Source organism: Amphiprion ocellaris, chromosome 15 (assembly GCF_022539595.1).
Source record: "Amphiprion ocellaris isolate individual 3 ecotype Okinawa chromosome 15, ASM2253959v1, whole genome shotgun sequence".
NCBI lineage: Eukaryota > Metazoa > Chordata > Actinopteri > Pomacentridae > Amphiprion > Amphiprion ocellaris.
Genome location: NC_072780.1, coordinates 9001434 through 9029404, shown reverse-complemented (window position 1 = coordinate 9029404; position 27971 = coordinate 9001434). Strand labels below are relative to the sequence as shown.

At 39.2% G+C, this 27971-nt stretch overlaps 2 protein-coding genes across 7 annotated transcripts in view; both read right to left on the bottom strand.

Annotated features, from left to right (window-relative positions):
- Nucleotides 1–22172, bottom strand: part of spire1a (spire-type actin nucleation factor 1a) — a 34354-nt gene extending 12182 nt beyond the window's left edge. For 3 of the 5 annotated variants that reach the window (XM_035944826.2, XM_035944828.2, XM_035944827.2), the window contains exons 1-4: nucleotides 21640–22171; nucleotides 17361–17392; nucleotides 7066–7335; nucleotides 2743–2868 (exon numbers count right to left, since the gene is read on the bottom strand). In XM_035944826.2, coding sequence (XP_035800719.2) covers nucleotides 2743–2868; nucleotides 7066–7335; nucleotides 17361–17392; nucleotides 21640–22012 — 801 coding nt within the window. In that variant the 5' untranslated portion in view covers nucleotides 22013–22171. Of the gene's footprint in view, nucleotides 1–2742; nucleotides 2869–7065; nucleotides 7336–17360; nucleotides 17393–21639 lie in introns of all 5 variants that reach the window. The other 2 variants (XM_035944825.2, XM_023263004.3) reach the window with 2 other exon arrangements.
- A 220-nt stretch (nucleotides 22173–22392) lies between these two features.
- On the bottom strand, nucleotides 22393–27515 carry si:ch211-215i13.3 (brain and acute leukemia cytoplasmic protein). Of its 2 annotated transcripts, none has more exons than XM_023263024.3 (3): nucleotides 27096–27515; nucleotides 26709–26853; nucleotides 22393–23864 (listed from the first exon to the last, which is right to left on the bottom strand). In XM_023263024.3, the coding sequence occupies exons 1-3, from the start codon at nucleotides 27232–27234 to the stop codon at nucleotides 23633–23635; spliced, it is 516 nt and encodes a 171-aa protein (XP_023118792.2). In that variant the 5' UTR covers nucleotides 27235–27515; the 3' UTR covers nucleotides 22393–23632. The 2 variants fall into 2 exon arrangements, with proteins under 2 accessions (XP_023118792.2, XP_023118793.2); XM_023263025.3 differs by having other exon boundaries at nucleotides 26729–26853; nucleotides 27096–27505.
- Nucleotides 27516–27971: the final 456 nt, after the last annotated feature.

Genomic DNA, 27971 nt, shown 5'->3' with positions numbered 1-27971 from the left:
GGGGGAAAAAAATAGGTCAATAGTCAACTAATGACTGCGATTAATGTGTGTCTGCTGGATCTTTTCAGCAAAAGGAAATTACTCAACATTCTGGTTGATTAGTTTAATTGTCATACTTGGTTAAAAAAACAGCCTTTCAAGTTGACGGATTTAGTATGTGCATCCTTTATCTTTACAATCTAAGGTACTTCGATTTGGAAATCCCAGAAATTTTTTGCGTTCTGCTGGGCATATTTTAAACATGTCTGCACGCTATCTTGTTATCTGATTTGCTCTTTTCTCAAGTTCAGTTCAGGTTCATCAGAAGTTGAACGAAGCCTTATCTATATCACTCACGCCAGAGTTTCAGATCAAAGAAAAACTGAAGCCTTAAGGGTTGTCTGCTGGCGTCTGCTTCTCTTTCAGCATTTCTAATCTACACATCTATTCATCCACACCCATGTTTACTGCTAAAACTTATTCCTTCTTCCAAAGCATCCTTTTTTAATCATATTCTTCTCATTATTTAGCTTCTGCCTTTGGGACCCAAGAGTCACCCCAATTTCAGTTTGTAGTTTTCTAAGTCCAGTTTGGTCGTTTTTAGATTGCAGAACAGAGGGGAATCCAACAGCACGAGCCTTTACATACTGACAGAAAACAGAAAAACACTGAAACAGTGAGAGAAATGCTCACTAACCCGCTAATCAGTAAGCATGTGTGATGTATGGTACCATGTGTGATTACTTATTAGTAATTACCCAGTAACATTGAGTGCTACAGGGAGTTCCATGTAGCTGAGTGGTCCAATCCCTTCCTATAAGCTCCTTAAATTTCTGTAATAAGGTTAAACTTGATTCTATAGCTGTCTATTACATAAGATTGTTTGCATGAATCATGCTTACTGCAGAAGCCACAGTTTGTGTGAACATACTGTACAGTAAAGCTATGCTGTCTAACAAGTCATAGACTAAGCGCTGCGACATCTTCCTTAAACCTCAGTTAAATCACAGCAAACAACAGAGAGCTAGTAAGAGTACAAGAGTTTCAATTAATGTATTTTAATTGCTTAAGGCTTAGGCGAGTGTTGCATTTTTCTCAGACATTCTTCATAAATGTTCTTTACAATGGATACCTAGTATTATCATCGTCATCAGGTGCAAATTTTAAGCAAAGAAGGTGTTCAAAAATGATAACTGTAGCATTAACAATGGAGTCTAAGAACAACAAAGTACACTCCAAAACTTAACTACACTCCACTCTGTCATATTTTGTTTGGCTTAAGGTGCTCATGACATAATCCAGTGTATATTTCTTTAATCCCCTGAATCCCGAGCAATGTCTGGGTGTTTTTTGCTCACGTTTTTAACCACTGTGGGGTTATTAGTCACTACAATATAAGGTCGTGCCCCTCTATGGGAACAGCACAACCATGGTTAGAAGTAGAGAGGACTTCTAAATATCTTTTACACAATTTATAATCCCATAAATCCCTTTCAACAGAAGTGGAATTTCTTTGATTATTCATTTTACAAAAAATAAAAAATAGAATTAACATGTACAACACTTTTCAAAGAGCCCATGGGTCTTTGTAGCACAGGGGAAAAATGGCAACTACATGCTATAGATGCTTTCCTACTTTTTTCAACTTAACTGTTTCCATATTTGTCTCCTATGCTCTGTGTAAACCCAGATTATTGTCACATGAGTGCTAGTCGCAGTTAAATTAATAGCTAATAGCTTATGCAGGGAGTACATTTATTTTTTGTTTTTTAAAAATTGTCAAATGTTTTATTTTTGGCAAACCTTTAAATAAGAAATAGAATCAAGAGATTTGGATACTACTTTAGGTTGAGGTTTGGTGAAGTTGTCCCAACATAGTTCAAGGGTTGTCAGAAAGTTGAGAATCCAATCCATTCTTACTGTTTTAACAGTTCCTGGCACTGATGAATAGTTTTATATTTTGACAATTTTAAAGATACCACGCTGTTAAAACCTGTTGAGTTTTGCTATTCAGATTGTTTATGAATTATTTTAATTAAAAAGAGCAATTCCAAGCTCATGTTGGTTGCCAGTTGTCTTAAACAGTAGTTGAAAACATTCTGTCACTAAGAAGCACAACAACATGGTGGAATTTCTCATTAATCTTTCTTAGTTACCAATGTGCCAGATACAAACAGAAATCTTACAGTTAGTTTGTATACAGACACAAGAAACAGGATGCCAGATCATGTTCATGCAAAATTAAGTTATGCCAAGTAGTTGCGCTCTCAACTGCTGTGACAAATGGGTCAGAAAGGGACACTGACAGTTTCAATCATTCTGCACTATTGTCTCTTTGTAGACTGTTTTGTTGTTACTGTGCTGCTTCTGGGCATCTCTTTGGTATTTTCTCTCCCAAGCAAAAGAAAGTCTGCTGGCCTTACAGATCTTAATTCAGCCAATTCAGTTCCACACAGTAAACCCATATACCAAAGCAGAGGGAGAAGACGTCTGGCACTTTCTCACAAGCTCTCATCTGCTCTGCGCCTCGAAGCACACTTTTCCCCTCACACTTTCGCTTTACTTTTATATTCAGATTTTGACAGGTCTGTGATGTGCAAACAAGTCAAACAGCCCACGTATGACTTATTAACAAAATTACCAGACTTTGGCAGTGCAGAGATGAGGAAAAAATATTAAAAGTGTCATTACATCACATTTGTCAGACTTGTCCAAACTGGATTTATTAATAACTCTTAGACGTCAGGTGTCAAAATTTCATACCTCCTTGGCACTCTTGATCTTTTCCAGAAAGGTGCGTAGTTCCCTGCTCTCAGCATAGAGAGCCCGACATACAGCCTGGTAGTGGTTGAGGGCATCTGATGGGCTGGGCAGGTGGGAAGAACATATCTGTGGAGGTGAAAAAGCAAGGAATGGGTTATACTATCACACCAATGAAATACTCATTAATAAAACATGGCCAACATTTTGCACATGTATTAGTAGCTTGCATAGCTGCTGCATACATAGATCTCTTATCTAGTTAAAGCACAATTGGTCTGTTTCCTGAGTAATTCTTTATCACTTTTCAAAGGCATGCATACTTTGAAGTTAGACAATTTTCACACACAAAACTAGTTCTGATAGAACAGAAAGTTGTAGTCAGGACAGAAGGATATGTTTCAAATATAGATGTTCCTGCAAAGAACCTAAAAATTCTAAAGTGTGGATGTTTCATACACACATCTTCAACATGCCAAAACACCAGATCTATACAACCACCACATTGTTGTTATGTCTATTATTTAGTTAATATATGGAAATGTATCTAATTTGGTGGCCATGCTAAACGTAACAACAAAGCTGCTGCAGGATCTAGTTTCCATCTCTATTGAAATCACTGAATTTAAATTTTCTGTCACCCCTTAAACTAGTAACTGTGCTTGTAAGACTATGGCCCATTTCAGAAATGCAGCCTTTTCTGTTAATGTGACAACAACTGAGCTCAGCAACTCAGCATCATGTCTATTTGAACACGCTGGTCACTTTTCTCTAACAGCTGCAACAACAATCGTACTAGGTCAGACTTAGTTACATTTCTGTGTTACTTGCAACACAGCACAAGTCCATCACAAGAACCGATAGGCACATGGATGACTTTTTTGGCATTTCAGCACCAATATTGATATAAAAACATCACAGAAAGTGCAAAATAAAATGTTCATGCTGAAGTCACTAAACACCTTTGTTATTCTCTTTGTGCAGCAATTTCAAATCTACTACAAATTGAAAAGTCAATTAAAATAGAACTTTACAGTGATGATGGCAGAGATTAACAGGTCAGATTATTAAGACTCATAAGAAGTAATGTAATCTGGGTATTTTTTTATCATATGTATACAAGCATTGAAGCTCAACTGTCACTTTCAGCTGTTTGTAGGAGTCTTTCCTATGAGTTGATTAAATACCTGCAGCTTCAGTCAGCAGCAGCGTCTCCAAAGCACGACTCAAGTTGTGTTCCGAGTTTCATCACACTTGGCAGGACGTCTTATTTTACCGTTTGTGAAGTAGTAATTAGATTATCATCACACATGGACAGAATTTTCAGCGATTAGGAAATTAAACAAAAACTATGCTATTAGTTATTTGAACATTTTTAGAAGCTGTTATTAATTTAGATTACGTCTTAAGTTTATGAGTGAATTATTATGTAATATACATCACTTGATGAACTGTCCAGTCTCACGTATATGACAAATATCACTGTGAAGAACATTAATGGACATGTGAACTATGTCTGAATGGTGGAATGCCATCACTTGAACAGACTGACGTAGCAGCAATGTTACCCATCCCATGTCTGAAAAGGGCTTAAGAATTTACAGCGTCAACATCAACATGCCAACATGCTTAATACAACATTAATAACACCATGACATTACAATACCATACCAATACCATGCTCAGGATTTTAGCTTCACTAATTAGCACTAAACATAAAGTAGCTCGTGCTGATGAGAATGTTCATAGGTTCGGAGAAATTTCACCATAAGTCAAACTGATGATCAAATTAATTTGTTGAGCTATTCATTGCACTAGAGGGAAAGTTACGTTATTACAAATGTGATATTTATCGAGTACTTCAATCTGGATCAGAGCAATGGTCTGACAGATGGACACTGCCCATGCTCACTGCGTGACTAAATAAAAGAAACCATGTGAAGCAGAACTATCAGCGATGTGAACCTGATTGTCCAGTTGGAGAAACAACACCTGACAAGCCCAGCACCACTTAAAGAACTGACCTGTGCGGTATTCAACTGTAGTGATAACAGAGAGCTATTTGACAGAGTAATGTATGTGTTGCTGTCAAACTATTTCGAGAGAAACAATGAAGGAAACCAGACGAATGACATATTTTTGTGTTCTACTAAAGGTGTGGCAAGTCACAAGAATTTGACTTGGCAAACAGAGTCTCTTCATCCTCACTGACTGAGGGGAAATTTACAGGAAAAATGACACCAGGCTAATGAAACTATGCACTTGCATGCCTAAAATACCGTTGCGTCTGCAGTTTCCATTGTTTATACCAAAGTAATTATGTGTAGCAAACCTGGAACCAATTTTTTTTTTACAAAAAAAAAGGATAATTGCATAATTTTTAAAAATTACAATTGTAGTCAATGTCAGTTTGGGGATTTGGATTGATCATACGCATATTTGATGAGCCATGATTAATATGAAGAAGGGTGGCTAAATTAAAAACATCAGATTGACAGTTTTGGTAAAAGGAGGAGAGCTCATGTATCCACTCCATTTCACTAAACCATTGAGAAAACCCATTCAGCACTTTCAACTTCTTGCTATTCCTGTCTCAGTGGGAACTACCAAGTCCTGTCATCTTTTGTCAGCCTCACGTCTCACTGCACCTTCACCAGTCTGAGTTGTCTCTGTCTGACAGAACAGAATGGCGTAAAGCAGGAAAGAGGTCAGCCGGGAATGTGCAGTTATCTAATCCAGCCATGTCATACCAGCATATTGCAGTTTACCCTCAAGAGCATGATTGTTTAGGGGAATTAGAGGCCAGGCTGGACACGTAGTGGCAACAAACACACCTAACATTTGCGTTCCATGAAGAGTTTATTACATGGAGGGAAGAAGCTGTGACAATTTCTGAGCCTATTCTCCAAACACCAGCGTGTTTAGACAGCTATATTTACCAGTGTCATATTCAGAAGCTACTTGGGGAGTTTACAGTGTGACAGCCTCCATCAGGGGAATTCATCTGGTGCTGTGGTGATGATGCCTGTGTGTGGCTGCACTGCTCTGTTGGCAAACCAGATGACTAATAATGCAATAATGTGGTAAAAAGGAATAATGTATGTACAATATGTATGTATTTAATATGTGCAGGACACTGAAGAAATTGTTCAGAGCAAAAGAGGCATCTGCACATCATACGCCTTTAATAATTTTGCTTTATAAATATTTGCCGCATCATTTTAATCCGTCACAGACCTCATGATCAGATTGAGGAAGAAGCATGACGGAAAACTGTATTAAAGTTATTATGAGACCATTAGAGAGTGTGAGTATGTTTGTTTTTAGGCTAATGTAGCCATGGAAACTGGAAGACAACCTAAGCTCTCATTTTCACAAGTACCTGATACTTTCAGAGAAAATACATCAGTGTGCATGCAAAGAATTCAGATTGCACTATGTTTACATGTCTATATACGCATCCTATATTGTGGTGCAGACTGTACCAGTTTGTTCATGGTAATTTTTGTCACTCATCCCTTGACATCAAACACTGTTGTGTAAAATCACCAACTGCTGTACCTTTAAACCCTCTGAACCCCAAAGCAGGTTTCAAAGTCGTGTTGTCTTGTAAAAAAAATATAATCACCAAAATGACAGCATTTATCAGTGCAAGAAACCGTGAAAACATAGAATCTGGCAGTCCTTGAACTACTCATCTGTGGTGTGCCCTTCAATTAGTGAACTAGCAAATCAATCTAAATCAAAAAGGGAGCAAATCTACACAAAAAATTGTTTTTTTAATCATAATCACTTTATTTAAACTCTCTTAGATAACTCTAACCATATTCTGCAAAAAATAAAAAAATTCTGTGTTCTTCAGCCCAACTGCGAAGCCATTCGTCCATCAGCAGTGATTAATAGCTACATTACAAAAATCAGGGACTGAACTGGTTTTAACAGCAGGCTGCATTTACGCGGAGCAAATAGAAGACAACTATGGAAGCAAAATGAAAACATAAGTAGTTAAACATCTAAAGGATGCAGACTAACTATTTCTTTCTAGTATTGGAAACAGCTATAGTCAGAATGAAAATGTTATACATGTTAATTTTAGTTTTTCCAGTTTTTTTTCCAGTGAATTAGCCAAAAATTCAACTTTGTTTTCTCCTTATTTATGATTTACTGCATGTTCGCTGCATCAAACTGAAAAGAAGAAATTTTTTAATTTCCCTCTGTTTCTAGCCATGTGCTGTTTCCATAGAGGTGCAGGACTTTTTATTACAGTGAATAAAAATGTGACAGGAACTAGTAAAACAGCTTGGCGTACAGAGGGTTCCAACCTACCATGATGATGTCCCGATAGCTCTGGATGCTGCTGACTGTGCCGGTGGATGTAGTAGAGACGAGCTCCTCTTCCTCCTCTCCTTCATCGCATTCATCCTCTTCCTCTGTGGCCTCGTAGCCCTCGTCAGGACAAGGGTCGCTCTCCGTTTCCTCGGTGTTGGTCATCATGTCGATGAGGCGCTCCAGCGGCGGGCTGAGTTCACGTTCTTCATTTTGTTTGAGGCCATAATCCAGAGCTTTGTAGATCATGACGCCCAGTGAGTCAATAACCTGAAGGAGACGTTGAAGGTTATTATGGTATGAAGGATATTAAAACAAGTTTACATGTTTTGCTCTTTGGCTAAAATAGTTCCTTCCATCTGATTTTATATTTGGATTGAGTTTAGTTGTTGTAGCTGTACTGAGAGCCTCAACATGGATAACATATACATACACACATATATACATATATATACACACACACACACAAAATGTTAAGACCAAAATTCAATGCCTCGAATTAAACAGAGAGACAAATATGAACGTCATTAGAGCAATTATTCTCTCTGTCATATCTGCTCAGTGCTAGTTTTACAAATGCAAACACACAACCTTCAATGTCTCTAAACTCCACAGTTCAGTAAACCTGTAGGACTTCACAAATTTAGCCCAGGTATTGAAAAAATGCCTCTCTTGTCTAATGAAATTAGCTTACTCGTTGTTAAGCTGGGTAACATCATGTTCTTTCCAGCTGACAGTGTACATTCAATTTTTTGTTTTCTCTGTCCTTACTACTCTATAATTAAGAGCACACCAGCACACTCTCATGGAATGACCCAATTTCCTTGAATTCTATGTCCTAAACAGACAAACAACCCAGTCTACACCTCAGTTCACCTCAAAAGACAAGAAGACATTTCATGTCCTCAAACTAAATCTGAAAGGAGGTCACAGTGTTCCTCCAGATATAGTGATTATCAGCAGAATATAGGGCCGATTTCATTCCATCACTGATTAGTCTTTTCTGTAATAACTATTGTTTTCGCCTTTAGCAGTGTATAATGGTTTTGTTTGCAAATGTACATGGCATAAAAGAATGGACAATTTGCAATGGCACAAGTCTGCACTCTGCAAGTGCACATATATTTAGTAATTAAGTGAATAAAAAATCTTTTTTAGTTTATGCAACTGGCACCAATTTATTTCAGCTCAGCACAACAACACTTTAACCTCTTCTAGAGCTTCAATCAATACTTTAAATTCTTTAAGCACTCCAACCATTTGAAAAGCTGTCAACAGTGAACAGTCATTTTTTATGTCTTAATATGTTTGTGTTCTTTCATGGTAATGTTTTTGTTTTGGGTTTTTTTTATTAGAATTAAGCCATTTACTAAAATAGCTCTGACTCATTATTGTACTGCATGTTCTACTCCAAAGCTACATTGTTGAGAAAGGGAGGTGCTCAAACAAAACATGTAGTTGATGTGGGTGAAACTAATGTTGATGGGCACGGCTGGTTATGCTTGGCTTAGGTGTTGGGACAGCACAGCACCTGTCTGTGGAGCCTGGGAGTGTCCCAAACAGAAGGGAAGGGTGTTTACTGAGCATGTTTGAGTTCATTAAATTCACCAGCTGAGCCAAGGGAGAAAAAAAATTACATAATTCACATGCCATAAAGAGAGGAAGCGAGGCCCTCACATTTGTAATGGCTTCACTAGGATGTTTTCTATATGTTGTTTTTGATCTGTCAGTGAGGAATGACTCTCTCTTTCTGACAATCCTGACCAAAATGTCAGCTATTCAAAAGCCAATGTACGAAGCTCAACTGCCGTACTTCTGCAAAAATGGCATTCAATGGATTGTAGCATTGCAAGTAAGTTTTTTCTCTGCTTTATGGCGCAGACCTGCTCTTGCACCGAGCAGTCCAACTCAAAGAACGTAGACCGTGAGTATAAGTCTGGCATTTCCGCCATGCATTCTCCTCCCTCTTCTGATATCTGTTACTGTTTTCAAAATCCCCTTTACGAGAAGAGGCAACAACAGCAACCTCTGAGCTAACAACCTACACACTGAAAAGAAAATGCCGGCCAACCAAAAGATCAACCTGCTTGGTTCCTTCAGTGAATAAGCCATTTTATTGACAGTGCTTGTCTTCCAGCATGCAAATGTTGCGTGAAAATAATTCTCCCCCAAAACTAATTTGCAGGTGCATCAACGCTGCACAAGACGATAGAGATTGGTTTAAACGAATACACACAGGCAACACCATTTTTCTACCTACACAAGAATGATAAGAGGTGCAGTTAGACCATTCTCCAGGGCTGACAGCACTGTCCAGACAGATCTGGCTGTACAAGACTATGCATTAACTGACTTACACTGGTCATTGACTGTGTCTAGCGTTTTCTGTACTAAAACAGTGAGAAACAATAACAATAATCATGTCTGCTCACATGTTCAGATCTTTAGAGTTTTGAAAAAATAGAAAGAAATAATAAAATATAAAACATTTATATCTAATCATTCACTTTGCCTTGTAAAAGAAGCAAATTACTCAATTTTTCAAGCTTCTTATTTCTATACAACTACTGTAATGGTCAATTTTATTTCGCTCACTATTGTACCTCTGTCTAAAAATAAAAATATTTAAAACTACCCAAAATAACAGTACCATGAAAGTATCAGCAGTCTCTTGGAATTTCCCAACACTAACCTATTTATCCTGCTCTTCCAGGGCAAAGATCAGCTTGATGGTGTTATACTGTTATCATTTATCAAACATCACTGTGTGCGGCTCATAATCCTGTTCCGGGGCTAAAAGAAATATCCTATTCCTTAGTGTCTTATTATGTAACCTTATAATCCATCTGTAGGACAACACGCGCTGTAGTGGGCCGAGAGAGTGGAGGACGGGGGAGTGACAGTCGGCACAGGGGGTCCCATTCATTGGCCGCAGTGATGCAGATGTTTATGCTGTAGTAAAACCGTACAGATGTGCACAAATCCTCTTGCATTCATGTGCAATCTAAGCAGACACATTAGACTAGATTTCCACTTGAGGAACATTTACTATGTTGACTAGTCATGAGTAGATTTAGTCAACAGTTATTGTATAAATTCACTTTCCCATCCAACATTGAAATATGAAGTAATAATTAACTCCCTGGTGGGTCTAGAACAGAAAAGCCCAGGGTTTAATATATCAATAATTAAAGCACTCAGTAAAACAATCTGCTGGCTGAAGCACTGCAAAGCATAACTGACAACAGCCTGGACTTATTCTGCCAAATATACTGTACAAATCCAGACGTAAATGGCTAAAAATATACAAGTGGAGGCTAGGTATTGCCACCAACATGGTAGTGTTGTAACAGCTTCAATTAACTTCCTTCTACTGAAGAATGACATACAGGAAGTCCCCCTGGGAGTTAATGACAGAAGGAATGGGGAAGACATCTTCAGCTGCCTGAAGGGCAAAAGAGAAAGGAGGGGAATACAGCTCAGTTTTTCAATTACACATCCAAATCTCATTTAAAAACTTGTGACTCAGAGGAATGAGGAAGGGAGGCAAAGCAGAGGAGCGGCATGAGGAAGGAGGGGGAACAAGTATGCGGATAAACGCCACGAAAAGACAGCCAGGAAATCCACTGCGGGGATTTAAGGCACGAGCTGAAACGTTTGGTAGCAAACCACTAATTGAAACCAGGCTTCATCCAGGGGAGGTGGCTGCAGGGGTGGAAAACACACATATTTTCCCCACCAGTCAGCCACAGGTAACACAGGGCATCGCCTACATTAAAAAATAGTTCTTAGGAAATGTAGCAGGATGAGTCATTGTGGGTGTCATGGAAAAAAATAGTATCACAGAGAAGGATATCGGCATCAGTGCTAAGAAAGGCTTACCAGTTAACTAAAAAAAGCACACAGGGTTCGGAAACAGAGAGTACAGTTTGAATGTGGATCACCAGTCCATTCAGAAAGTAGTGCAGTTTCCCTCAACTTTTCTCACGGGTCACAAACAAATTAAAAAACTGAGCTTTTTGCATGACATCATCGCCTCGGGAAACAAGTGCTTCGTGCTTGTTTTTCAACAATGAGTTTTTCATATTAGAGAATCGTTCTTTCCCACGTCAGAGACATCGTCTTGTGAATAAATGACAAATACGAAGAGAATTTTTTACTCATGAATGACCTTTGTCTCCTGAAAGAACGGATGTAGCCCTTAGAGCTACACTCTCAGTTTCATGTAAACTAGAGCTAGTTCACAATAGGTGGAACAAATGTACTTCATTGAGAAAGCAATGCAAATACCCTTGGAAAAGTGATTACATTACAATAATATTACCCGTGATTAGGTGAAGGTTGATTACATAAAGTAAAAACAGTGATATATACATCTTTCTGTGCAATGCAACTACTGTAATTTTCTCTCACAGAGTCCTTGATAAAGAACTAAAAGCTAAACTCTGTGGAAAAAAGAATCCTAAAAAACAAGGTTAAAAAACATACATTTTCTCAATTGTAAAGACTGACGAGCAATACAAGAGGAGTGACCATGACAGGGGAAGCATCAGTGAGTCAACTAGAACGCAGATGGGCAAAGAATGAGTTGTTTGTGTTATAGAACAGCCTAAAGACTCACACGAGCACGAGAGAGGAAAGTCAGACTTATGGGCTGCTGAGTCCTGTACCTTATGTCTACAAAATTACACAACTACTCATAAGTTTGACTGCTGTGACAGACGTGGTATCTTTGGTATATGGTGTCATTTCAAATCTAAGCTCATAATCACTGAATTGCATCAAAATCACTTTATTCTAAACATCTTACTCAAAAAATCTCCAAAAATAAACAGATTCTGCAAAAACAAAAAATTTAAAAGTGGAACCAAGAAGCCACTAGTGACTCAGCTACAGCTAACAGTCAGCTGACAAAATTGTGGGACTTTTTGGCTGAACTTACACAGGGGAGAGAGGGCACAAGTTCAGAAACAAATGAAAAATGTGAAGTAAAATAGTTATGGTGCGTAGAGTCACTATGTTTTTCCAGTATCTGTAACATATGTGGGCAAAAAAATATTGTGTGCGTTAATTCAACATTTTTTACATTTTTGTAAAATAATGATCAAAATAATTTAACTTTATTTTTTTTCTTTTTATGACATATAACATCATAATTCTATCATACTGCAAAAAATACATTTTGCCTTCTCTCTACTTCTAGACATGGTTACACTGCTATATTGCTATGATACTCAAGTGTCTCTTAACAAATAATTCAAATAAATTACAAGAGTAAAAATACTTATACTGCAAAATGCTGTCCTTGCAGGCTAAGGCAACTGGCCGGACATAATTTCTGGATCAGAGCTAACATTGCCTTTGCACTTGCAGCCCAAGGCACCACTGTTGCCAACTGGAGTTCACAAAGCAGTCAGACAAGCAGCCTTTAGCATTTGGTGCAGTAGTAGAGCAAAGCCATCAAAACATAGACGGTTACATAACCGGAGCTAAATCTAGAGGTCTTCCACTGCAGGAGTGGATGCTCTGCAGCATCACTATCACAGAGGGACAGGATATGGTGCTGTGCTTTCAAACCTCCTGGTCAGAAACTGTTGAGTTTGCATTCAACTGTGAAATTAAGTGGAAATTGCTGAGGGTCAACAACATGTCCGTCTGCATCAAACCATCACCTCTGACATCACGTCATCATTTTTACCCATCAGCGGGAAAACTGGCATAAAAGTCAATACTGCAGAAGCAGGTAAGACAGAAAAAATCTTTAGTAAGAAAAAACTCAAAACGCATGATATGAAGACTCAGTTTTTCAAGCTTAAAAAGCCTTCTGATCCCTACAGTCATTGTATGAACTAAAAACGTCCTCCCTAAAGGACAAACCCACAGAATCTAGTTTATTTCACTACAGCATTAGTCAGTTCCTTCTACTGAGTATGACCTAAATGTTGTTGGATTTTTAAAGTGTCTCTAAACACCACACAAATCAGTTTCTATGAAAGGGAAGGAAAAATTGACTCTGCACGCAAACCGTCTTAGCTTGTCTTATTTCAAAAGCCACGCAGGACTTTCTTGCAGCAAAACATCTGTGGCTGAACATCTGATAACTATATCGACTTGACAGACCAAGGAAGAAACTCAATTCATCACTGAGGCCTGACTGGATGGGAAAAAGGAGAATTAAATGTCTTCCTAGATATTAATAGAATATCCTGTCTTAAATAGGTCTAACTGTTCAATAAATTGCATTCCTGTGGCTTTGTGTTTGCTGTGAATATCCCAGCATAGGCAGAAATATAACCTTGGGGACTGGAATATGAGCTGTCAGACTCACAAAAATCAATTGATCCATCTGGATAAAAGCAGGATGTAAAATAATGAGGTCACTGGTACATGTCAGGCATACAGGGATCAAACTGAGTGTCAATCAGTCACTCCAGGGGACTCTTGCCTACAAACAAGCACGCAGCCAACTGACCCAAAAAACATAAAGCCATGAAAATATCCTGTTGCTCCTTCTCAAAATGTGCAGTCTGACGTCAGAGCTGACAAGCGTGACAGACAGTCTTTGTAGAGACGGAGCTCATAGGCTCTGGTGGCTGGTAGGAGGCTGACGAGGGAAACATGCATCCCCCTGTGCACACACACTAAACACAGAAGCCTCATTAGCAGACACATGGAGCCCCTGTTCAACCAGCTGCAGCCACTACTGTACACTGTTAACATGCAGAGATATGCAGTCCCTGCCCAATCCATGCTGAATATATATATATATATAAACATGGGTTTGAAAGAGGGTCCCATTTGAATATGGAATTTTACTTTAAGCAAGAAAAGCAGGTCTTTCAGTTAACAAACCTTCAAGCAACTAACGCAGAAATTCGGTCTAGTAGGATCTATTTCCAAAGTCAAGGCTTTACTTCAAGTATGATGCTGGAAAACTAGTCGTCTTGGCGCCAAACTGAATTGAGCAGATCTGGCAAACTAGAGAAGTAATAGGATACTACAACTAATCTCACCTTAATCTTCAGCTGAGAACAAACTAGGTTAATCGTCTTCTGTCGGCTACAACAGAAGGTGCACACTTTACATCTCAGACAATTTTTTCCTGCTAGAATTATTTACTACAAACGAAGATGACAACAGTGCGTCCGCAAGACAAAGTCTAACCCACAACTAGTTCTAATGTCAGTCAAAACTGATATCTTGTTCGACATTACTGATAATTACTATCACAAGTTCTGTACATGAGGGAGAGTGGGTCAAGTCCACAAAAGCCAGTGATTAGCTCTGAAGACTAGAGTCAGAGGTATGAGAGAGTGGTAGTGGCTGAGTGGCTTGTTAGATGGCTGACTCACTTTCACAAGGGATCGAGACAAACAAATAAGGTCAAACATGAGGGATTGTGGCCAAAAATGTGAGAGCATCACTGTGCATTATCAATTACAAAGTTATGTGGGGTAGTGTGTACCAAATAAACGTTCCCAAATGATCTGAATGCACTTGGATCGAGGTAAAGCACGAGGGTGAATCTATAGTTCCACCTAATGTGAACAGCCTTTTAGAACATTGAATTACATTAACCTCAAAACTACAAATCAAACAAGGCAACTGAAATAAGACTGTCTGCAGCTATGCTAAGCATCTCTGTGAGGCCGTACCTCGGTGATTTGACCTAGATACTAATTTGAGCGTGCCAACATGATCAACGCTAAAATGCTTACATTTAGCAGCTATAATGTTAACCAGTTGTGGCTTTGCATGCTAACATTTTCTAAAGAATGTTCACCTGAGATTAATGGAAAGGTCAATAAACTAATACTTGTTCATGAGCTACCAGTAAAAATTCAGTTCTGATGGTGGCACCAAATGCATTGTGATCCATCCAATATTGGTCATGGAAAACAAAAATGTACGGTCAAGAAAGTGTGTGACATAAAATGGAAATCAGTAGATCCAGTACATGTTGGAATTTGTATTGCTGAAAAAAATTATTCCTGTATAAAATCCAGAAAAATATGAACATATGTCTGCATAATATGGACAACGACAGCCATTTACATCTGACTGTTCCCTTTTGTAAATCACATTTTATCACAATTTAATAATAAAAGCCTGACTGACACTGGGGCCGATGCAAATTCTGATATTTATACAGTAAAATGGGGAAATGATGGGGTCATTATTATTACTTTTCCAGCTAAGTATTTCACAAACTACTTTGCAAATTACTGTGAAGACACCACCTAGCTCCACACCACTGTAACCTCAGCTGTGATACGTACTCTGCTACATGTGCTGCAGTGTCAAGCATATAGTAAACAATGAAGCTGGAGCCGCCCTACTGGACAAACTATGTGATGACAACATGTCTAAATTACACCAAGCACATCTTTCGGTTTTATGTTCTGTGAAAAAATAAATAAAACATTTTCATGACAATGCATACTGGACAACATATATGTCAATACCAATATGTCTATGACACACCAAAATTAGCTGATAATGTTGACCAACAATATACTGCTTTGGACATTGCTAACAATAATATTTGATAATGCTCCTATCAGTAACTCTCACTCTTATTCTAATTTTAGGCTGTTAGTGCTTTGTCCCTTCCTTTAATTAGAATAAAATATAGATTTTTTATTTGTACTACATCATTGTGGTGCTAAAAAAAAAGCCAGAGGATCATCAAAAAGCCATCCAGTAGTTCGGATATATAATTCTACAGCAACTTACAGCTAGATAGATCAGAATTGCCATTGTTTTTCTAGCACACATAGCAAAACAAGATTTGGAAAAACAAGTAGCTGGCTCTAACATAGAGCCCACACAAGCGACAGGCAATCACATCTGATTAAGCCATCGCTCACATGGTTGACTCTGTGGTACTGTCCTGCTATCTGATGCACTCAAATTACCACTGTGCAAGATGTTAGTTGCAAAAGACAACTAAGAATGCAAACACACCCTGTTCAGAGCTTATCTGTACTAACAGTATAAGCAAAGCTAGAAGATACTGTTACAGAGTTTAAACCAAACCAAGCAAAACAATGGTAAAGTTACTGTATGAGGATGAAAAACACCCATGCTTAGCAGTTTGTTTTCAGTGATTCAGTGGTGAGCACCATCAGACTGAGTAGCCACAGTTCAGCCATGAGATTTCATCATGTTGGCTGTCAGCTGAGGTAAAGGAATTCTATCTTCAACTTAGCCGTGCAAAAACACAAACATACTGTGCATGCCTGGGATCACATGAACTACAAGACAAACTCAAAGGACATGAAGGACAATCTGACTGCTTGGAGTGGATAGACGCCTTGATGTGTAATTAGTTTATGTACACAGACTTCTCCCAACATTATATAGCATATCTTGCCTGACCAAACAGCCACTGGCCATATGTTCTTATCACGTGGGTTTGGTGATGATTAGTGAGGGTATTACAGTTAAAAATAAAAGTAATGCATTCATGAACAAAGGGAAAGAAGAACAAAGACGCTCTCTTTAAAGTGCTCCTCTGTATTAGAGTGCAGCACACGCAACAACTGCATAACAAGTAAAGAGTGCCATTTGTACTGTGCTCACTCCCACTCCCACTGTCAATCTCTGGCATCAACACTTGAAATGATGCCGTGTGCTTTGTTCTATTTGCATGAGCAAAAATTATTTTTATGGATACAACTTTTCTGAGATTGCTGTAATCATGTAGGTTTATTTTATGTATGCAAGTTCCACACACATAGAAGGAAAAATCCAGGAAAGCAGATGCAATCTGAGCCTGCTGGGAAGTACCATATTTACATGTTGACAGGGCAGATGTGACAGACCAAACACATTTCTACCAGTTCTTAAAGACAGAACAGGCACTAAAGACCAGGGAAAATACCACTCTTCACCAACACTGATCATCAGTTAGTGTTTAATGCCTCTTTGCAATGGTTTGATAAAGAGGAAATGTTTTCCGCAGGGTCAAAGTCAACAACATTGTGACACAGGGGCCACACCAGCATATCTGTGGTGTAGATGCTCACAAAGCTCACAGCGTCAGTGGTGGGCAAGCTATGAAAACAGGTTCTATAATAACTTTGTGTTAAGATGATGATAGGTAGCACAAATTAACAGTTGCCAAGTGAAAAGATGCATTGAAAGTAAAACTCTCTGTCTGGAGGGTAATAAACCTGCTGAACTGTGGCTAATAGAAAACCTACCAACCGCTTCACTGGCGCTCACTGGAAAGGAAAACTCATCTGACAACTGAACTTGGAATGACTAAGGAGAATGTGATTTGAACTCACCTCTAATGACGTAGGGGCTGATTGGTATTTATCTGTAATGACAGAACAGAAAGAAGAGTTATTCACGCTCATAGACAATGAAGATTGATTGTGCAACAAGTTCCTTGTAACAATCAGTGAGACAACACACCCTCTGAATTATTTATGCGAATGTACTCTATGGCTATGCAAGAACAGACAGAGAAATCGCACACTTAACTCAGTGTTACAGAACATAAAATATTAAAATTAATGTGTTAAAAACAAGAACAGGGACTAAATGTTGCCACACAGGAACAGCTGAAAAGCACGATCACTTAACAGCGCTGCAGACGGCTGGAAAACCAGCAGGTTAATAAATTATTATGTTTTCTCTGCAGTCACTGCACATCGCCTGAGGCAAATTGAAGTGTCAAAATGTCCCACTGGGGGTTGCTTATAGCAATATAATTGTTCATTCACACTCTGAGGAAAGACATCTAACCATTGCCCTCTTGTTGTTTCCATGGAAACCTCTCCAAATGGAAAGTCGTAAAAAAAGAAAGCAATACCTCACCCTTGGCTGTGACCTTTCCCTAAAACATTGCATCTGAGGTTGAACATTAATTTTTATGGTAATCTTTTCAAAACAATACTCTAAAATCACAGCACCTGAACAGAAGAAAGAAACTACACTTTCTCTTTCTCTTATTGGAAAAAAAGATTAAACTAATTTGAGCTCTGACAACCTTATCTGCTCTGGCAATGACTTTCTTAATGCAGGTGTACTTCAAGACTTTTACAAATGAGCGCAAAAGTACACAGAAGTAATCTCTTTCCCACACTGATCAATCAAATATTACTTCATTCATTGTGAGTTTATTTCGGCCTGTGCTGCCACTAACAATTACTTCCAGTAGTGCTCAGTTTGAAGACTATTTTTGACTAATCATTGGGTGTACTATGGCTCCACCTGACAACTTCAAACTAATCAAATTCTCAAATTGGAGAGATTTAACTATAAGCTGATTAATAAAACAACTCATTTTCTGTCAGTCCAGTTAACTGATTAACAGGTGAATCACTGCAGATCTAACTTCAACATTTAACAGCAGTTCCTGGACACACTGATTTGAACACAGGATACAGAGTGAGGTCAAAGACTACAGTACATATAGAGTGATATAGCAGGAGACTTTAACATCAGTCCAGAGAGCAAAATTAGGTAATTGCACATATATGAGACACTTCAGCCAGATGTGCATTATTTCTGAATATGTGTGATAACTGCATTTAAAGGTTATCAACAGAAGATGAAATTATGTAATTTACAAAGAAAACTAGATTACTTAAGAGCACATTTATGGAAAATGCTCATTTCATAGCATCGCACAACTCACGTCACTCTACAGAAAGTTACAGCGAACAGATGGGAGAAAAACATTGGGCCATGAACACTCATCAGGGAAACACTGGGTCCTCTGTTTGTCCCAGGCAAGGAGAGGTGGCTTGGCAAGGCCTCCTCATCTTTCCTAGGGCAAGCAAAGCTCAGTTGACATATTTGGAGCAGCGTTTAGTGTCACCCTGACTATCCTATTCAAAGAAATATCAACCGCTGTGTTGCTAAAAGGGTTTCACAGAGAGAGATACAGATGGGCGGACTGCAAGACATTTTCTCTGCTTGATTATGGAAAGTTTTACCTTCCAATCTAATCAATAGATATAAAAAAAGATCCTTAAAAAATGGCTGTACTTTAGATATCAAACAATAAAAATAAGGGTGAACAGATCTAAATCTGTAGAGAAAGTGAATATATTCTCCCCCCTGCTAGATCTAAATTCATCTGACTGCAGCACGAGTCGTGTGCATCTCGTATCAGTTTACCCAAAAATAAGATTTGACTCAGACTTTGTGTTGCTTATTAATGTGATTCTGTTTGCTATGTGTCATTTCCTTGTTTACTGCTTGGTAGTTGGCCACAGCAGCAGTCACACATCTTTAAACAAGGTGGGTTCGCCAAAGGAAGCCGCAAAGCTCAGTGTTGGTGGTCTGGTAACTGGCCAATTTATGCCACCTTGTCACTGACTCATGAGTGGGCCATATGCAAGTTGCATAAGCATTGATTTTCTGCTGGGTTGTAACCCCTTATACCGGCTGCTGAGCCACTGGAAGCTTAACAGGCCTCACGTCTCTCTCATCATCAGGCCTAATAAGAATCAGGACAGGGCCAAGCTGTCCCAAAAATACCCCAGCTACTAGCCAGAGGAGCAGCAAAGGAAACTCCCTATAATCTCCAAACTCATCTGCACTCAGACTTCCAAAGTCTGTGCATCTAATCATCACATAGGTCTATTTTTGGTAGTGCAAAGATGCTCAGCAGCACTGTGTGAATCTGTTTATTCTGTGAGTGTCAGCTCCACAAAAAGCAAACATTAATGGTTGACTAGAGAAGCAGAAATGAAGCAGAGCTGCACTGAGGGGTTAAACTGAGAAAAGAAAAGAAAGAAACAGTGGAGGGTAAAATATGAAGAAAGGTGGCTAATAGGTTCCTAAAAGAGGCAGGACATAATGCAAGTGTCTGAGGTCGTGCTGATAGACACACCTCCTCCTCCAACACCCAACTTTATCTCTCACGTATTAATGGAATGCAGTTAAAAGGCCACAAGGCTCTCAGGCATTATGTACTGTACATCTGTCTACATACAAGTGGTTGCAAAGAAATGTGCATTAAAATACAATACATAGTCTCAAGTCTTAGTTCTCAGTGCAAAGAGCGCTGATCAGTATTGCTTTTACACCCAGGTGGCTTTAAAGGCACAGAATAATAATAGTTTTTTCAGTAGCTGACTGTTTTTGGCTTCCATCCCAAGTGTAAATCAATTCTTAGCTATATTAAAAGGCAACATGTTCCAACTCATTAGGATTGGAACTCTTTGATACAGTCCATTACCCACCTATTTCTGTCCATGTGGCAAGACGGGTTCAAATGTGAGACAGATTAGGGTTGCAAATGATCATTATTTTCATGAACAATTAATAGTTTAGCTCATATGGAGTCAGAAAAATAATGTAAAAACATGGTGGCATCTGTCAGTGCTTTACAATACAGTCCCAAACGATAGGATTTCAATTTACTATTACAGAAAATTTGTAAAACAGATATTCACAATTAAAAACTGAAAGTTTGGGTATTTTTGGTTCGCAGTATTTGTTTTAATAAATTAAAACTGTTGTGAAGTAACTCTGTCAATAGTCAAGGTTGGTGGTGTAATATAGTCAGTGTGTCTACACATATTGGATGTGATAGTCATAAAAAGACAGAAGGCAGCACTTTTCTTGTGTAACTTAAATGACTGTAATTGTGATTTTACTTTTTAAATGTTAGTTTTGCATAATAGTATCTCTGATTTATCATCTGCTATTGATCAGCAGTGTTACGATGCTGTGGAGTACCCCTAAAGGTATCATCAAATTAGGTGACTGGCTTCCTTTCAGAGGGCATGTTATTAAAATGTGAAAGTTCTCCTATATCATGTCACACTGCTCATGTTTGTAGATTTCACAGAGCAGTTTTGTATGATGAGTTCTACAGAAATCAAACAGATTTAGTGTCTGCAGCAGCCAATTTGTGCAAACATGACTACACTATGTTTATTTGACTACATTTCCACTCTCTAAGGTGAATGCAGCTGACAGCAAACACCTGTTCCACACTAACCTCCCCTCCAAAAGTCACAACACTGATAATGAGGCTGTTAGCACCTATGAGTCACCTAACCTTGGCCTTTGCAGTTTTTTGTTTTTTTTTACAGGATGCTAGTTATGTTGCCTTGATATGCCCTAGACCCCAAGGCATAAATGCATCACATGGTTCATTGTTTACTGACGCTAACTGACCGCTGCAGGGACACAATTTAAATCCAAGCACAGCAGCCATTCTTCAAGCCAACACAGCAGCAACAATATGAGTCGTGTTTTTAATATAAATACAGGATTCTGCTGAGAGACCAGAACCCTTGACGGTGTGAATAATTGATACAACAGCTTCCTTGGTCTTTGTGATCCCCAGCAGCTATGCGGTGATCTATGATGTATTATTAATAACCGCATCGGGCGTCTGTAAACAAATTCGCCACATGGCTGGAAGCAGGCAGCCACAACAATATGGCCTCTGTAGGGATGCTCCGTTCGTTTGGCCTGTGAGTGATGTGAAGGGTGGGGGAAAAAAGCTTCATTGTTGAGATGTTTACGGTTCGGCTACGCAGTTTTTCCACACCAGACGACTAATAAAATGCCCGTCCACCTGTCTAATGTGGTTACCTGTGCTGTCTTCAAAGTCCAGCATCACGGTGCCGTCTCTCCCGATCCTCACATCCCCGGGTCCCTCAATCCTCTTCGGGTAGCCGGCCGCGGGGACACCGGCGCTCCTGGAGCCTTTCCTCCTGTGTTTCTGTGCTAAAGTCCGACAACACTGGTAGCACACAGCCCAAGCCTGCTCCTCGTTTATCGGCTGGCTATACAGAGTCAGAATCTCCTCCAGGGAGACCTCCTCGGCTCCGTCGCCGCAGTCCATGCTCACGTCTCCGGCGTTCAAGTCGGCGGCGAAGTCCTGGAGAATGGTGGGCGAAGTCAACATCCCGTCGTCGGTCCCCGGTCGTTTAGCCATCCTCACATCATTGTAACCGCATGACATTGAGAAAAAAAGAGGCGAAATATGCTCGTCAGCGTGTGTTTTGGAGGCGCTCAGCTACATAGTCTGCTGTCTGTCTCTGAAGCTGCTGTTCGGTCTGAGCGGCTCCAACGGCTCAGCGGCGGCTCTGGTGACCGCGTGGTCCTTCCGCCCGCCCGGTTAAAGTCCAACAACCGCAGCTGCAGGAGGCGGAGACTTAATTTAAACACCTGAGCTGTCTGTAGGTGAAGGGTTAACCCACGGCACACATAAATGATCTCAAAAATTCAAAAAATATACACTGACAGAGGCTGTAGGTATAATGAGGCACTTCAACTCCGTCAATCAAGGTTTGAAATGCGGTACAGCCTTTGTGTATAGCTATTGAGAAATAACAACACATATCACTTTTTTTTCTGGGTTTCACAACTTAGAAAGCCAGCAACAACTTTAATGCAAAGAAGAAAAAAATATGGTAGATCCTTTGTGTTAAAATTTTCAAGTTTGTTTTCAATCACAAACGTGGTTGGGCCTGTATACATTTCACCATCCCAGTGAAAGATTCCAAACTCTCAACAAGCAACAGCTACCACAAGTATACAACGTTAAATGAGACATGACCAGTAGATTGTCCATCATTTATCGTCAAACAACTTTCGGTCCATGTTTTTCCTTCAGTGGTTGTTTCAGCTTCATTTAGTGAGACCTCAGATGGTCAACACCACCATCTGCTGGTCAGAAATATCAGAAACATCATCTCCCTAATGCCCCATCCTCAAGTTACCTCCTGAGTATTTCCATGTGTGCTGGAGAGGCAAATACTTTATTTCAAATGGCTTGCTTTTGTTCATATTTGGGCAGAGACTTTTGTTACCAAAACCAAATAATTATGAGTCTGAATTATACATGCAGATCAGTGTAAGCCACAAAAATCACAAGTTACAATACTTTGTGGTAAATAATATAAAGTGTATCATTATACAACATAACGGAAAATAAAAAGAGAACTGTAGAACACATAATACTGAACGAAGTTTCGAAAAACAAACTCTCAAAGTTAACACAAGTACAGTTCAAATCAAGATGAATCGTAGGCACATGCGGGTGTGTTTGTTTCTTTATCTTGCAAAGGCTGGAAAAGACAGTCTTTAGCCTTCAAGCTTCACACATCCAAGTCTCTGCTTCCAATACAGCACTTCAGGTTCTTTTTAAATGAACATCACTTACAGCATCGACTGAGGTTAAACAGCATCGTTATTGGTTCTCATACTATCATTCACAACAAAAGGAGTATACTTGCACAAAGAACTGAAGCAAAAATCTTTAGGAGGGCCCCACACAGGACACATTGGATGTGCAGATTGTGATTATCGTGTGCATATGGGGGCAATCTGTTCTTTTCGCTCTTTTTTTTCTGTTTTGTTTTCTTAAAATTGGCTTAACACAGTGACACATTCCCTGACTGGCACCATAAGCATGGGAGGAAAAGCATGGTGGAGAGTGTGGACATTGTTTGGAACCCACTCTCTTCTTCACACATGCAATGGCACGACAAAGATGCAGCATCCAGAGGTCTTTGGATGGAGATGTATGCGGGTGCTTATGTTGTAAATCACCGCGATCGACGGCCAGGATCTCGCCAAGTCACTCGCAAACATCGCCCACGCGCTTCTGCAAATCACCGTCACGTTTTTTGGTGAACTGCTCGCAGCTCCGGCCGTCCTCCTCTTCACGGGCTCGTGGCTTTTCTTCATCTTTCGTCACCCGCGTTTCCAGGTTCAGGATCTCCACCAGCATTGATATCGACGGGCTGCCCATCAGTAGACAGCGCAGCGGCCTCCTTTGATGCCCCCCTTTTGGAGTCACGAGTAGCTTGCTGCGAGAGAGAAAAGTAAGACTTTGAATGTCACGTCATTTAAATATCACCACACCAGACAGAAAGTGAGTGGGCAAAGATGGCCAAGCGAGACCCGAGTCACCGAAGCTGTGCCAAAAGAGGCAGGTGGATAAGAAACAACAGTCGGTGTTTCTGAGATGAGGAAAAATGTAATTCAACTGGTCGGATGGATGGATTTTGAGGCTTTTTAAATAGTTAAAGGAGTTTTGTAAATATAATTGCAACTCAGTCCCCAATGAGAAATCCTACTTTCAATCTAAAACATGTGCAGAACATGTATTTTTATCCTTATGTCTCTTTTCTATCTGCTCATTATCAGTGCTGACATGCACTTGCATTGACTGTAGACACTTTTCTTCTTTGCCAATGTTTGTGTAGTTTGCTTTCTAATCAAATATTTGGCTGACAGACTGGTTGACATAATCATAGATGGTGCTCCCAATTCCAAAAAATGTTAAACAATATATTATTCTCAATGTGTGTCCTTACTGCTACAGTTGTACAGCCAAAATTTACTAATGATTTTAAAAGTTAGACTACATACTGTATATTGTAGACTCTATCCACCAATAGTATTTGCTGACAAAACCTATAATGTTAACATTTTATCTTTAAATCAAGTGAAAATGCCTATTATATTCCCCAGTGCCCAAATAAAAGTAAAAGAAAATAAAAGTGACATCTTGACATTTCTTGTATTATCAGTCCAAGATTTTCAGTTTTCTATTATATACTATACACAAAAGCAGCAAATACTAACAAATAAATACTGTATCTCTTGATCAATTATCAGAATGGTTGCAAATTATTAAGTGGACTACTCAATAATTAGCTGATCATGAAGCTCTGTGGCACATATTTATTCCAACCTTGTCCAATGTAACCTATTGTAAAGGACTTAAATAAGAAACCAATTGGTCTAAAAGTGGTCTGCAGTTAACCAGACAGATTCTGTCTTGGCCTATTTAGCCCAGAATCTTTGCAGCTAACTTTACCCCACTTTAAACAAATCAACCAATTATTTAATGTTTTCATATTGTGCATCTCTGAACATTTACAGTTGTTGTGATGATGCAATAACATTTGGGCTAAAACTCAGCTATATGTAGCAGTGACGCAGCCGTACCAATGACAAATTGCAATTAAATAGTTTTAATACAATATATGGATGTATTTGTGAATGCATTTGTAGTTGTTTGTATGATTTCTAAATTACATAATAAAGATGTGAGTTTGAGGAAGAAGGATAGGCCAGAAATGATCTATATGTAGGCAGAGTTACTGAGAGCTATGACATAGCTGTCGTTCTACATGTTAAAATCGGGAGAAGTATTCAGTGCCACTTCATGTCTGCCGTGTTCGTACTGTTTGCAGTTATAATTGTATGAGGACGACCTCACGGCAGAGATTTCTAACCTGTTTCGGGCTTCCAATAAAAACAGATGAATAAAAAATGATTTAATTCTGTGCAAATATGCAGAACAAAGATGTACACGGAGCATGCAAGGGGTCTTTTTTTTTAATTTAGAGAAATAATTAATCTAATTTCTATCGTTGTGGTTAGAAAAGGGTTGACTTTAGCCAACTGGTGAGAAATTCTCAACCGCTGAATCAATAAAGGAGGATGTTCAGACATTATGAACAGAACACAGACACTGTTTGACTATTAAATGCACCTTAAAATGCAGCTTTATCCAAATGACACGATGCCACAGATGACAACAGAAAGAGCGGGCATGATGGAAGCTGTCATGTCAGTTAGGGCCACAACTACACTATTTCTCATCTAAGAAATCATAGCTACGACGGTGCTACAGACAATATGCTTCATGATTCATAGGATGAAAATGTCTGACAATTTTATCCTGTCACTAACAATGTCTGCCAACTGCACCAAGCCCCTCAGGAACAGTGGGACAACTTTCCACAAGCAGCATCGACAACCTCATTAAGTCTATACAGCGCTGATTTGTGACTCTTTACTGACTTATGATGTCTTGATGTCATGTGTTGTGACTACAAATTTCCCTATGTTATTAACCCTTATGTCGTCCTGCGGGTCAAAATTGACCCATTTTAAAGTTTGAAAATGTGGGGGGGGGGGGAAATTTCACAGTGAAACTTTTGATGTCCACATTTTCAACATTTTTGGGAAATCTTTGAACATTTTTTGGTGGGGAAAAAAGAAATGTTAAAAATGTTTCTTAAGAACATTCACAAAAAAATCAACCAAAATCCAGCGAATTTCGCTGGATTTTGGTTGATTTTATGTGAATGTTCTTAAAGAAAATATTAGAAGTTTTACTGATATATATGTAATCACTTTAGATATTTTTAGGATTTTTTTTGGAAGATTTTTACTAATTTTTTGAAAATATTTACAAGAATTTTCTTGCCAAATTTGGGGAATTTTTTAAATAAAACTTTTCAGGGAAATTTTTAAGGAATTATTGGAATTTTCTTCCTGAAGGTTTTGCAAATTGTCAGAAATTTGGGGAATTTTTTTTTGCAGATTTTTTGGATTTTTTTCAGACAACGAAACAATATTTTTTTTGGTGCCCGTAAATGAAGACAACAGGAGGGTTAAGAAAGAATTTTAAAAATGCTAACATGCTGCATTCATATTTTTGTTCATAACATATTATTAAAAGTCCTGCGTTCAAATTCCTCATGAAATTGATCCTAATTCTGCAGAGTATTGTGACTTTAATCGCTGCAAATGGGGAGTGATGTAAGAGGACAGGTACAGTATGTGATGCTGCACCACGTGAGCACAGACAGGCTGTTGGTGTTTGTATATTTAGGAGTTGGACATGCCAGTACCTGCTACCAGTGACACCTACATCACTCAAGGAGCGTCTGGGTCTCTTCTGGTGGTTGGAGCTGGTGGTGGTGAGGGCCTGCTTCCCACACTGGGTGCCGGTGTTCACCATCCTCTTCTCCCTCAGGGTGCTCTCCAGAGCTTTACCTTAGGATGACAGCTGATTATTGACCGAAAACACAAGATCCAGTGGATCAAAACATTGCAAATAAGATGGTATGAAGAGATGGCAGCTGATATGATCTGAATGGTTCACTAGCTTCTTGCTGGAGCCTGTTGGATCATATTTCAGACTACAGGATGTTGAATTTGGAATGCAATGTGGCCTGCAATGACTGATCTTTCATTTTTCAGCTGAAACAGGCAACAAGAAGGGTGGAGGTTCTTACTGGGTGCCACTGGTAGAGGGGTTTCTACGTCCGTGTTGGTCAGCCACGTCGATTCTGTTTCTCTCGTCCAGCTTTCATGGTATCTCGGCTCGATGATCGCGTCCGCCCGACTCCCTCCACAACCCATCGAGAAAAGCATCCACGGCAGGTGTCGCTGAAGCTGACTCGGGCTTAGAAACGGCGCAGCAGCTGCAGCATCTTCACCGGATCTCTACTGCCGCTGCAGCTCCATCCCCGTTTGCGTCTCCATCGTGAGCTGCTGGTTGATGCTCCTCTCCACAGACGGCAGCTGAGCAGCAGCGGCGTGAACACACGGGATCTGTCTGCGTCATCCAGGGAGGAGGGAGTTAAACCTGCACGCAGGCTGAGCGCTGATTGGCTGAGAGGGACAATCAGCTCCTATCAGCATCATCACTACGACCACCATCATCATCGTCACCATCATCCTGCAAATATGCACTATCAATCATTGTGGTCTTTGTGTTTTGCAAGAATAATGTAAAATATTTGCATACCTGATACCACAGTTTGCATTCATAAGTGGCAAAAAATGACTTTATTGATGATGTTATGTCAACTTTGCAGCAGACTCTGGATCTCTGAGTAGATTTACAGCTGCATATTTCAGATGACTAACAGAGTATTTCAGTTTTTATTTCATTTTACAATACAGTACAGGCATTAAAAAGCGAAAAATAGCATCCACTTGTTGTATATTTATAGAATTGTTTTTGATATGGATATTTTGTCCTTAAGGGTCTTTTTAAATTTACACTTCAAGGTTAAGAGTGATTTACTGATTCCTACTGAGATTATATGAAGTCACAAACTACTTTATGGACAGTTGATAAATAATTCATGTTATATAGATCAGTT

Excerpts from the sequence above, each read along its gene's own strand:
- si:ch211-215i13.3 (XM_023263024.3), bottom strand. The coding sequence starts at position 27,234 with ATGCTTTTCTCGATGGGTTGTGGAGGGAGTCGGGCGGACGCGATCATC. Across the intron at positions 26,854-27,095 it reads CCCTCTACCAGTGGCACCCA|GTAAAGCTCTGGAGAGCACC; the intron begins GTAAGAACCTCC and ends TGTCATCCTAAG. Across the intron at positions 23,865-26,708 it reads GTAGGTGTCACTGGTAGCAG|CAAGCTACTCGTGACTCCAA; the intron begins GTACTGGCATGT and ends TCTCTCTCGCAG.